This window comes from Doryrhamphus excisus, chromosome 19 (genome assembly GCF_030265055.1).
Source record: "Doryrhamphus excisus isolate RoL2022-K1 chromosome 19, RoL_Dexc_1.0, whole genome shotgun sequence".
NCBI lineage: Eukaryota > Metazoa > Chordata > Actinopteri > Syngnathiformes > Syngnathidae > Doryrhamphus > Doryrhamphus excisus.
This window is the reverse complement of record NC_080484.1, coordinates 10,600,987-10,614,631: the sequence shown is the minus strand read 5'-3', so window position 1 is coordinate 10,614,631 and position 13,645 is coordinate 10,600,987. Positions and strand designations below refer to the sequence as shown.

Sequence of the window (13,645 nt, the reverse complement as noted above, 5' to 3'; positions counted from 1 at the left end):
TTTGCCTTGGTTCCAATTTTCTACAAGAAAAGCTCTGATAAAACATTCCACTGTTCTCAAATATCTTACTTTTTATTTTTCTACACAAAATAAACAAACAAATCAAGAATAAAGAAAATCAATCAATCAGTAATAAATAAATAAATAAAATAATAATAATAAAACAGCAAATAATAAAAACTTAAGAAACCACATAGTTGGTGGGTAGACAAATTATTTTTTTCAGATTAAAATGAACAAAGCATTATTAGAGCCCTGTAGACATGACAAAACACGACTATAGTCACATTTATACTCTTTTTATTTACAACATATTGCGCAACTGCAGGGTCTTGAGACACATGCTAACTCGCAAACTAGAGAGCTAGCAACCTAAACGTTAGCCTTCAAGTTATTTCCTTTAAACTTAAATAGCCAAAAACTTACCACTTCCACATGGATAGGGAGGATAACTATTAACAGTTATTTAACCTTTAACATGAACATGAATCAAACGTAATAATTTTTTCTGGGTACATGATACCATACAGCATCCATATCAAACTTGCGCGGGCCGCACTAACATTAAACTTTCATATCAAGGCGGGGGCCTCAAACTAGTGTCCTGCGGGCCACATTTGGCCCGCGGGCCGCGTGTTTGAGACCCCTGATCTAAATACTACAATGTGATACGCCAAAATGTGATATTTTCTGGCAAGTTTTTGAAAGTGATACTTTATTTGAACATGCAAATTACTGAGAACCACTTTAATATTTGCTTCTTTTATCACACTTTTGGTAGAATGACCCGTGTGTGTGTGTGTTGCAGTCTACCCGTACAGAATGTAGTTTTGTATTACAAAACTCGGCAGCCACATTGCAGTTAAATTGTTTGTCTGCATGATGAATCAAACGCGTCGAGGGAAATTATTTATACGAGCTCAGTGCCAAGCAAATAAATCACCGTTTTGTATGCAGCTGCTGTTTTTTTTTGTTTTTTTTTGGGGGGGGGGGGGGCTTATTTGCACATGCCTGATGATGATGGCATGACAACACCCCTGTGTCTCCTTTCCACTTGTGACTCGGGTATTCATGAGGAAGCACAAATCTGTTATTGATGGGTTTGTCCAACAAGCACAGCGGTCACACGGTCCTTTTTTTAGTACGACAGTAAAAATGTTTTTTTTGTCGTTCCTGACCGCTGATGTGTTGTTAAATGCCCTTTTCTTGTTGAAAATACAATTTTCAAATACTTTATATGATTTCTCCTTGGCAATATTGTAAATACTTGCCCCCATGTTGTATGTCACACCATTATTTGGATCAGTCTTTTGATATTCTGTAGAGCCTGTTGGAAACCTGTGCTCTGACCGTTTATTTGTGGCATTATATGCACAAATACTGAAAATGGTCCTGGCAATGTTAAAAAAAAACAAAACTTAATACCATAGAAGCAAAACAGAAGGCGTTCAAGGCAAATTAACGCACATAATGGCTGCCGAGGCGAACGGTAACCATTATTCATGGATTTCCAAAGTTCCTGTACTGTCAATATTATCTGTGTAGCAGACACGGTGTGCATATTTTGCAAACCAATAATGACTTCCACCGCAAATCATTTTCCAGGATGTAATTACAGTTCATATCAGAGCCACTCAATAAAACCATAATATTCCTGTCAGGTTTTCCAATATCCAGGATGAAATCATCAAACAAGTGAAGACCAAACGTTATCCGAGATTGACTTTATCACCTCTGTACCTCAATAATGTCACAATTACAAACATGGAATTTAACACAGGATGGAAGAGCTCTGCAAGTTTGGAGAACATGACATAAGTTAATCTTTCAGACATATTTTTTAACACACATTGGATGGACTGAAGTCCCAAAAATTATGGTCTACCTATGGTCTTTTTTTGGGGGTGTTGGTGGAGAGTTTTCCTGCCTGGAGGAGTGGATGTGTGATTCCCTTAACAGCCTTTAAATTAGACGTAAACATCTGCAGGCAACCTGAGAAGGGAATTCTTTTTTTGGTCTTCTGTTACAGTAGCCTTCATTCTTTCTTCTTGTCAGCTTTCTCTCTGACTCCAGCACAGAGCTTTTTGTCTATGCCCGCAGGTTCCACCCCCCACCCCCCCACCCCCTTTTGGCTGGCAGGGTGATGTATGAGTGGCTCGCTTTGACGTCACTTCATCGTCACAGCAGCTTCCAGCCTCGCTCTCTCTCCCGCTGCATTCTTTTCACCCCCTACACTCATCAGCCCTCTCTTGTTTCCTTGTTGTGTATCCGCTATCATTTTAAGACTTTAGACTTTTGGTTACAAAATTTCCAAAAGTCCTGTAAAAAAATCCTGCGATAACCGTGCAATAACCATGCAATAAAGCGTGCAATAAACCTGCAGCTTGATGAACATGTACACAGCTGTTAATAGTGTGATTTGCACTCTTGTGTGCTTCCGTACTCTGCTTTTGCTGCTGTAAACTTCCCCTTTGTGGGACTAATAAGGGCATACCTTATCTTATCTTATCTTAGATCATCTGTTCCTCCTGTAGGTTTCTTGCTCAACACAGTTCCCTGCAGTTTGGACCAAACAAACAAAACCCACAAGAATCCATTTAGATGTCATCTTAGAATTCCACAACAGCTTGGGAGAGTTTCATCGGATCTGACAAGACGTGAAGATGACCCACTTTTTCTGCTTTAGCGCTCCTTTCTCCTCTCGTCTCGCTGCCGTCGCGGTCAGTCTGTCCCGCTTTTAGAGGCCAGCCGGGCTGCTGCTGTGAAAAGATAGAGACCTTACGAGGAAGAGGGGGGGAAAAAAAAAAAAAACCCTTGTCAGCAAATGTGGCACATGCAGCGAGCTTTGTCCCACGCGAGGATGCAGCGAGAGGCACTGTGACAGTTGAAGAATGCCCGCGCTTGTGTTCAGGTTTTATTTTTAGCTAACGGCTAACAAACACTGATGTTAGATTGCCACAGCTCAGCACCCGGCTTCTTTCTATTTTTGATTCCCTTTTTGCTATTTTTGATCATCACAAATCTGCTACTGTACTATGTCAGCATGACAACATGCAATTTCTTCAGTTTTGGAAAATCAATTTTCAGAAATGACACTACTTTGAATTTGTTAGGATTTGAACCCCCGACATCACTTTTTTTTCTCTGATTATATCGACTATATTGGGTATTATCACATACTACAGTATTAATTGGCCCTGTACCCTAGAAACCGCCCATGAATGATACAGGAAAAGGCCGAAATGATACTGATAAAATATAGAGTTTAACCATGTCAGTATCAGCCCCCGTAGCTGTCCACTCAGAGCGCGCTACTCTGGTATCGTGCTCGTGAAACAACCAATCAGAGAACAGCGGACAAGCGTGAACACACAGCGTTTGTTTTGTCACTGTAACTATAAATATTCCTAGTGCTTCTCCAGTCACCAAAAAACCCAAACTTGATTAATGGAACTTTAATTGTCAGACATTGATAAGATAAGACTGTTGATAAAATATTATTGTTGAAATATTTTTGCAATTATTGTGTTTACACTGTTTAGATATAATACATGTAATAAACTGAAAATTTTCTGGAAACAAAATGGTCTTCTGATTAAATAGTACGTGATAATAAGCTCATGATTAAATAGTATGTGATAATACAGTAAACCTCGGATATATCGGACTCGGATATATCGGAAATTCGCTCACAACGGACAGATAAAAAAGAACCAATTTTTCTGTAATGCATTTCCAATAAAAATTCATTGCATATATCGGATTTTTTATAACGGATTTTGCCTATTTCGGACAAAATCTCCAGTCCCGTTCCAATGCATTTCCATTAAATTTCCCTCGCATGTATCGGATGGCCACATCGTGGCGCTCCGATTCGCCGAATCGTGACAGGCCGCTATACGACGTCATTTGCAGCGTTTGCAGCATTGCCTGCGCGTCCAGGTACATTGGAAACATAGTCGAGGAAGTGCCTTTTTATAACGGATAAAATCCGATTTACGCATATACCGGATATAAATCCGATATATGCGTAAAACGGACGTTTTCCGGTATACGCATATAACGGATTTCGCTTATATCGGACAAAACCAGTGGGAACAATTGAATCCGATATATCCAAGGTTTACTGTAAGATCATCACATGGTTTGTCTGGTATCAGGCCCAGTATCATGCCCCCGCGTGCCAGTGGGCATGATACCTGTATCATACCCTATAAACCTAGAAATACGAACAAAAAGGTGATAAAAAGCTGTTATTTCATGTTTTGATGACTCTAATAGTGTCAAAAAAACATTTTTAAAAGATCGTTAACAGATTTTCTATGCCATGACTATGAAAATATTCCATTACTAAAAGAAGGAACGCTACTTTGGGCAAATTCACTTAATACGATCAAGTCGAATCAACTGACCACGATAAATAAAAAAGGGATTACTGTATTGACAAGCCACTCAAAGACACATCAGCAGTTTGAGGGAGAAGGTGCTTACCCCCTTTTATTCAACACCAGTTAGAGTTCTAAATGATAACAAATGATGTGACATTACCTGAAGTTATATCTGGACATCATTTCAGGGGCAGTTTTTGCAGGTTGTGGGTTTATGTTACTTCACAACCTAAGGAATTGTTTATTTTGGGGGGTCCCAAAACCCCCAAAACAAACAAAAACGCCCCTTATTTATATTCATGTGTCTGCTTTGTCAGTTGAACTTGGTCATCTCTGCACCTAATGATGTGGCTGCTGAGCCACATGATTGTAGCTGTAGAAGAAGAGCTGTAGTGATGGCCATGCTTCAGGTCATAAAATGTGGCTGCAGTGTATAGTTAGTGTACCGTTACAATCCATATGGCTAATATTTCTGTGTAGTAAAAGAACACACACACACATATATATACACACATATATGATGAGCCACACTTGCCGCTTTATCTGCCCCCCATGATGACAAATTGCCCCCTGTAGAGTCCAGGGAGTCACGACTGACTGAATGAATGAATATAATCAGCAAGCTCACACTGCACCCAGAAAGCTGTTCTAATTATTCTCCATCCATTCCTCTCTCACTTTTTCTCTGCTTTTTACCTCCATTACTTTTTTTCTTCAGCGGCCGGAATGTTCACTTCCAGTCGGTTGATTGTGTTTATTTCATTATCTGCAGTAAATCCCCTCACCTTGTTTGTGTGTGTTCTCCTCTGTAGAAGCTGCTTGTATAGAAAAGCATGTTTATTGTTTTGCCTTAGGAATATAAACGACGTACACGGATATGGGAAGCTTGTCCAAAAAGGGTGATTTTTCCGTTGCTTTTCCCAGCAGGTAAGAAAAGAGACAGATGCCATGGTCTTTGAAGCAGGAGGAGCACGGTGCAAATGACCTTCAAGTACTTTCCGTCATGGCTGCCATTTTTGGTGCATACTGATCAAACACACTCAGAAATAGTTCTAAATTGCCTTGACCCAAAGACTTTCAGGTTCGGTCGTCCTGGTGTGGAGTGCTACTGCCAGCACGAGAGCGGAGCGGCCGTCATCCAGTTGCAGTTTCTCATCAACGAGGTAAGAGGCGGACCGGGCCTACTTCCTGTATTCACTGCACTCAAAACATGTCTTCCTGATATCCAATATACCGATACACTTTTATCAACTTATACCAGTCGAGGACGTTGTTTGTGCAAAATGAAACAAAAACTGCAATATGCAATGTAAGTTATAGAAAAAGCACCATGATTATTAGTTAATAGTTAATAGTCATTCAAAACATCCCAATTAATGATCAATTCACTAATAACAATCAAAAGCAGTAATGCTGGCAATGACTGTTATTCCTGCAATTTTTTTTTCCTTTTAGCTTCCTAATCCACATTTTTAGGCTCAGCTGTGTCTTTATGACATAAAATCCTACTCAAGTATATTGCTTAAAAAAAAAGAAAAGTAGTCCACCCTGCTGAGTGTCATTTAAAAGGAGGTCGGGGAGCTGAATCATGAAACTTTCATCCCCCGGTAATCGCATTTCCTCCCTTAAAAATGTATTAGAAGTGGTAGCAAGGGTGTTTTTATGATGATCACTTACTGTAGTACTTTAGTACTGTATTACTTCCTGCTTGCAGTCATCACCTTCTGACCACCCACAATAACAAATTATAGTTTTCATTTGTATTTCAAAACAACCTTTTCTCCCAAAATTCTGTCTTCTCGGGCCAATAAAGAACAAGCTGTGAGCCAGTCATAGCCCTGGGCCGCACTTTGGAAACCCTTGGTTTACCTTTTTTTCTTATTAGAAGGTGCAAGTGTTCAAAAACAGAAGCACCGCACCTCGAGGTTGGAGAGAGGGATTGGATTGGGCATTGTACCCCTGCATCGCCGACACAAACGAGCGGGGCTACTTGGCTTTTGTCACCTATAGTCGGCGATACTTGTACCTGTACGCAAAGCCACGGTCCATAAGGGTGTATTATTCCATGCAGGGTGGACCTCATGGTCTGGTATTTTTATTGTGTACTGTTGCAGTAGTATACACCCTCTCCTGTGTACTAATTAGGAATGACAAAGACCTCTCAGTATGACCAAGTGCAGTGCTTGTGCGTGTGACTGTCATTAGTGCTTTATTTCGGTTTTCACTGCACTTGTGTGTGTGTGTGTGTGTTTGACTGTGACTCAGCAGCCCAACAACCCCTTCGGGAGATGGAAGTGATTTTTTGTGCCTCCTACACACCGACACTCTTATATTTACAGTATATATACTGAATATATACATACATCATGTCTAACTGGGGGAGCTGAATCACATGCAGACGTTCCAAGGTTCCAAGTCTGACTCATGCATGCCCAGTCCTGCAGACCTTTATGGACTTGTTCTGTAATTTGCATGGAATAGCGATGACAGGTGTCGTCTATCTTTGTATATTTGACAGGGAGCGCTTGTGAGCGCCCTGGCGGACGACACGGTCCACCTGTGGAACCTGAGGCAGAAGAGACCGGCCATCCTGCACTCGCTCAAGTTCAGCAGAGAGAGGTGAGACCTGATCGAAACGCACCATCTGCTCTTCCCTGCGCCTTCGCTCGGTTTTTGCTAAAGCCCTCACTGACTTTTTTTGAATTGTCGCATTTCATTGGCTGCCTATTGTCATTGGGCAAGAGGCGGGGTACAAACAACCATTCACACTGAGGGTTAGGGATTAGGGTTAGGGATAGGCATTCATACCTATGGACAATTTGGAGTGTCCAATTAAAGTACCCGGGAGATACTAACCCAGATCTTCTTGATCTTCCTCACTGTGTCTTTGATGGTATTGCCAAGTCAAGTCAAAAGTCATCAAAATTGTGACTCCTGCCAACATGTCTTCAATCTCTACTAACGTCCCTAATAGGACTAATCATCGGACTCCTGCTTATGGCAAAGTCTTTGATGGTATTGCCAAGTCAAGTCATCAAAATTGTGACTCCTGCCAACATGTCTTCAATCTCTACTAACGACCCTCATAGGACTAATCATTGGACTCCTGCTTATGGCAAAGTCTTTGATGGTATTGCCAAGTCAAGTCAAAAGTCATCAAAATTGTGACTCCTGCCAACATGTCTTCAATCTCTACTAATGTCCCTCATAGGACTAATCATTGGACTCCTGCTTATACCTTGTCTAGGGACACAAGGTACAACAAACTGTAAACGTGTCAAGGATCAAACACCCAGAGACAATCATTCGTCTGCATGCACGTACAATGATGTCGTGTAGCCACTACCCAAAGACATATTCAAATAGGTTTGTAGTCCTAATTTGTAAAACCACAAATATTTGTTGTCATTGACAATCATTCCCTCGTGGTGGACAGTGCAGGCCTCAAGGAAGTCGACAATCTGTCTTCTTCAATCACGGACGCCGTGGTCACTCATCAGAACTAATCTAATCATCCGTTCGTATCTGATCCTGTTAGAAAAAAGTATTGCATGGGTGAAATGTCAGAAGCAGTGATTTGACACAGCGTTGATATGACAGACAGGTGGCCGCCAGCGACTACGGGCGGCTTGTGTTCTTGCAGAGGCGCTTGACCGCCTCTGACATTTAGTAAGCGCCTCTGCCGCCGCCGCCACCGCCGCTCTGCGCCACCACCCCGAGACACGGTTGCGTTGCTGCTTCACAAGAGATGTCATGTTTAGAAAGAAGCTGCAAAGTCACTCGAGACGTTTTGGAAGTTGTTGAGCACATCAAAGAACAAGTCAAAGCGAACGTCGGTCGTGTTGTAGCAATAAATGTCAACAACAAACCAACCGAGTGATGCCATCCATTGTATATTTTATACTGGATGTGCCCCTGCATGGGCAAATGTAACATTCCCAAGAACATTACCATGTTGGGATCAGGATACTAGTGTACTGTGCTTCACTGTCCCACAAGTCATGGGACTCAGACTTCCTCTTCTCTAGCCAGCTCTTCCAGTTCCCAGGAGTTCCCAGGTCAGCTGAAAGGCATAACCCGTCCAGCGTGTCCCAGGTCTTGGGGCCTTCTTCTGACTGGAAGAGGGCTGGATGCCCGAGCCACTTCAACTCTCTCTCTCGGATGACCAAGGTCCTTCCCCTTTGTCTTCGGGAGAGTCCAACCAACCTCAGGAGTATCCGCAGTCTCGTTCTTTCTGTCACCAACCAAAGCGAGGGAGACAACATCGATGGACCGGTAAATTGAGAGCATTGCCTTCCGACTCAGTTCTCTTTTAACCATGACGGTCCGGTACAGCGGATTCTGCACCAATCCGCCTGTCAACCTCCACCTCGAGATACTTGAACTCCTCCACCTGGGCCAAGACCTCACTCCAAACCCCTTTCAGATTTTTGAAAAAAGTTTCTGCTTTAAGGGAGGCTGTTTTATATATTTCAGGGCTAAAACCTTGACTGTAAGAGGTGGCTAACAGGAAGCAGTGTTAGCCCCCCGCTACCACTTGTGACTATACTGTGACATTACACATCCGTACCCTGTCTGCCATAGACAGAAGGTTCCTTCCGTCCCGCTAGTGATCCCAATTTGAGTGGATGGACGAAGGCAGCATTGCAGAAAGCCCTCCGGCGTTGGCATCCATTCGTATGAGATCACAGAGATCGGGGGAGGAGGAGCCGGGACAGACTGGGTTTCAGCCAGAGAGCGGTGAGTCAGTCTGTGGGTTTTGCACTGCTGATCGGCGGAAGGAGGCAGCAGGAAGAAATCCTTCCGAGTCAATCTGGCGTTGGAGCCTCCAGTCGCCTTCTGGCCTCGCAGGAAGCCGCTGCAGATGTAGACTCTTGTTGGCAACAGTGGATGATATGATGGGAGATAATAAGAGAGAGAAGTTAGGGTCAGTGCGTTTGGAGGAAAATGTTGCATATCGTAAAAGTCTTGTGATTAGCGCTGTGAGTGCTTGCTTTGGTTTTTCAGCTTCCACCTACCTGTAGTACAAAAATAATACTCTCTCTTGACCAGCGTGTTTTATTTTTTTTCCAAGTGAGAGGCAGAAAATTAAGGGAATAACCTCATCTAACTTAATTTATGCAAGTGTAATTTTGTTACAGGAGGCCCAGTAGCTATTGAAAAATGAAAATGAGGCTGTCAGAGGGACTTCAGGGGAGGCGCAGCAGCTAGAAAAAAAAAATAATGGAAGGGAAGAAAAACCCTAAGATCATTTTTTTCATGAAAAGCAAACTGTCAGAGGGCTTCAGGGGCTAACTAACTTAAATACATACATGCATGGTGAAAAGGAGGGGCAGCAGCTTGAGAAAAACAAAGAAGCACACAGCCACTAGGCGCCACGCTATGTGGTTGCTCTGATCTGCCGTGATGCCCTTTGGCATTTTGGCTGATGATGGCATTTTTTTCCACGGAATGGCAATTCCTAATTACAAAACATGAATGTCTCATTGGTGTCGGCCTTGTGGAAGGTTAGTTTAGACGGGTTTCGCCGTTAAGGGTCAAACTTTCCAAGCTGCTGACTAACTCAATAACCAAGCTGGTCACCCGGTGCCTTGCGGTGCTCCTCGGAGGAGCATAAATCAAACAAAGCTGCGCGTTTAGAAGTGATGACTTCTCAAAGAGCTCTCGCCCGCAATTAACGCCCAATGAGCCGTGCTCTCTTTGGTGTGCTGCTCGCTCATATACTCTGCTTGTGTGTGGCAGGCATCTGTCATCTCCCGGCGTTTGGCCCTCAGCCTGCAAGCTGCCAACTGCCCTACTGTGTGTGTGTGTGTGTGTGTGTGTGTGTGTGGATCGCGACCACTGCGAGTTAGTTTTTAGTAGACGCGCCTATCACAGGCAAGTGTGAACACACTGACACACAACAATCGGAGGCAATGACGCAAACACCCAGAAAATGACACACAAGCTTCTCCAACTGCAAATGTCTGTAATTGTCTTCCTGTCGCTTCCTCTTCTTCACCCCACGCTTCTTGGTCAGTTAGCATGTGCGCTCAACTTCCATACGGATACATCCCATCATACAGTATTTTTGACACAGTTAGCCTTGACCGTTGTCTTTCTTACATGAGCCGTGTTCAAACTTAGGGCTACATAGTGAAAAATAAAAGGATGCAAAGGCCACTTTGATATTTTCTAAAGCGACACGTATACAGTTACTATGGTACCCATTATGTCATTGTAAGGTCATATCACCTTGTACTTCGGTACGTGACAAAAAATAAAAAATAAAATCAAACAAAACGTAAAAAAAATAAAAATTTAAACTTAAATTATATTAGGAAAGCAGGAAGTGAACAAATGTAACAGTTACTGATTGTAAAAGTACCAGATGGAGGGGTAGGATTAAATAAGCTTTGCTTCTTCCTACTCCTTTTGGACATGTGGAACTGTGAACTGATTATGTGATGCACTAAATTGTAATCTGATGCATGTTCAAATGAAATAAATCATAAAAAAAATCATAAATCATTAAAAAAAAAACTACCCGTGGATGTGCTTCAGGCAACTGAGGCTTTATCCTGACGATCAACACTTACTGAGGCGTTTGGTTGGCAAATATAATAACAAACCAGTGCAAAATGATGCGCGCTCACAGACGGTGTCATTGAAAAAACATACTGTAGATACAGGGAACTTCCTTGTCAAGCTAATGTCTCACATAAGTACAGTGTACACCATACTTGAGTACCATCTTGTGGTTAAAATGTGAATTACACCTCTCATGACAATTAATGCTAAAAAAAATCAATATCAACCAGCACAATATATCGTGACAAGCCTACAAATAGTAGTTTTTCATGATTGGTACAATATTTACTGTATGTGTTGGTGTAAGTTAACTGTTGAATCGCTGTGGCATTGTCGTTAAACCCCATAAGTCAGATTGACTTGAATTTTCTCATACAGCTCAATGCACTGCACAAAACAAATGAGGTGTGTGTAAAATTTGAGCAAGATTGAATGAAGCGTCTCTGCAGCGTCTCTTCACGGGCGACACTTAGCAAAGAATTGTCATTGACTGATGATAAAACTTTGAGGACGTGGCTAGCACAACCCGCAGGGGGCGACCCTGAGGCCATGAGTGCCTCTTCCAGATACAAAGGGATAACTGCAGGGGCAGGATAACCTTGAAATATTAAGCTTGCCAGATGACCAAGGTGCTGCATTATTATTCCAGTGACAGTCTGCAGGTTGAATGGGGGGGGGGGCAGATGAAAGAGCAAACCGATGAAAAAGGTACTGAGCAGATGAATGCTTTATAAGCTCTCATTAGACTTCTAAAAGTCTCGGAACTGGAGGTCGCCCCACGTCTTATTTCTATCCCCATTTGTCGTGGAGCCGTGCTGTCCTAAATCGGTGTTCTTGTGTGTTTTGGTTTTGCTTGGCAGGATAACCTTCTGCCACCTACCCTTCCAGAGCAAGTGGCTGTACATCGGCACGGAACGGGGCAACATCCACATCGTCAACGTGGAGTCCTTCATGCTCTCAGGCTACGTCATCATGTGGAACAAAGCCATTGAACTGTGAGTGCCTTTTCTTCAAAATACCGCACGACTTTGCGCCGCAACGCAGCGGCAACGGGGACAGCGAGTGTGGATCAATGCTTTGAACTGGGCGGGAATCGAGCTGATTGCAACATACAGGCCTATTGACTAGCCTAAGTGCTGCAAGGGATGCTGCGTCATCACTATTTTACATTTTCTAAAGGTTATTATTGTTTCAGTGCACAAATGTGGCTCTATCATTCCCAGCTGCAGTGTCAGACTCTCCAGCCTCAATGGATCTGTCAGCTTGACAGCCTCCATTTTATTTCCCTGCTGTAGAGATTTAAATTATTCACTGGAGCGTTTTGCTTCACACATTCCCCCCCCACCCCCCACCCTCCTCCATCCCTCCGGTGCATGAGAGTGTGCACCAGGAGGGAATAGCCGAGGAGGGTTGGAACAGGTGTCCGCCAAGATCAGTGTACGGGACAGGCAGACGTCACATAGACTGAGCTGCAGGGGAGAGGAGGTGAGAGTGCTCGAAGGGAGGGGGATGGGGGGCAGGGGGGGATGTGCATCAGCGTGTGGTGATGATGGAGAAGCTCTGCCATCGTAGCAAGACGAAGGCGTTGTGGGGAAGACAGATGGAGGAGAGATAAGACGTAGAAACAGTTTTAAGGACGCAAGATAACCTTTCCTTGTCTTTGGAGAAGACGTGGAAGTTTATTGGCTTCAAGGACGACCTACTTGTGTAATATTCCTCAGGTAGAGTTTCAATTGGAAATCAATATACTGTTCAAACACATATAGTTTAAATATCTAGCCACCATTTGTCTACACATATCATGAACAAATCTGTCTGTCCATTCACATATTCAGCTAATGTATGCACACATACATATGCTGTGTTTGTCAATTCACGCACACACGTTATATAAACATCTATCCACTATTTGTGTACACATATGTTAAAAAAACAAATCTGTCAGTCCGTTCACATATCCAACTAGTGTATGCACATTCGTCCATTCGTGTACATACAGTATGTCAACACCTGTCTGTTCATTCGCATACACACATCATATGAACATCTGCGTCCATTCACATACACACAGTATGTGAACATCTGTCTGTCCATTCACATACACACAGTATGTAAACATATGTTTGTCCATTCACATACACACAGTGTGTAAACATATGTTTGTCCATTCACATACACACAGTGTGTAAACATATGTTTGTCCATTCACGTACACACAGTGTGTAAACATATGTTTGTCCATTCACGTACACACAGTGTGTAAACATATGTTTGTCCATTCATGTACACACATTATGTAAACATATGTGTGTCCATTCACGTACGCACATAATGTTACCAACACAGTGTCTAAACATATGTTTGTCCACTCACATACACACAGTCCATAAACATATGTTTGTCCATTCACATACACACAGTACGTAAACATATGTTTGTCCACTCACATACACACAGTACATAAACATATGTTTGTCCATTCACATACACACAGTATGTAAACATATGTTTGTCCATTCACACACACACACACAGGGTTTAAACATGTGTTTGTCCATTCACGTACACATGGTATGTAAACATATGTTTGTCCATTCACGTACACACATAATGTTATCAACTGTCTGTCCACTCACGTACACACAGTATGTAAACATCTGTTTGTCCATTCACACACACACACACAG

General features: G+C 42.6%; 1 protein-coding gene across 6 annotated transcripts in view; it reads left to right on the top strand.

The window, feature by feature from the left end:
* Window positions 1-13,645, top strand: part of stxbp5a (syntaxin binding protein 5a (tomosyn)) — a 67,667-nt gene that overhangs the window by 24,460 nt on the left and 29,562 nt on the right. For all 6 annotated transcript variants that reach the window (XM_058056342.1, XM_058056337.1, XM_058056340.1 and 3 more), the window contains 3 exons: window positions 5,470-5,551; window positions 6,907-7,007; window positions 11,819-11,953. In XM_058056342.1, coding sequence (XP_057912325.1) covers window positions 5,470-5,551; window positions 6,907-7,007; window positions 11,819-11,953 — 318 coding nt within the window. The remainder of the gene's footprint in view (window positions 1-5,469; window positions 5,552-6,906; window positions 7,008-11,818; window positions 11,954-13,645) is intronic.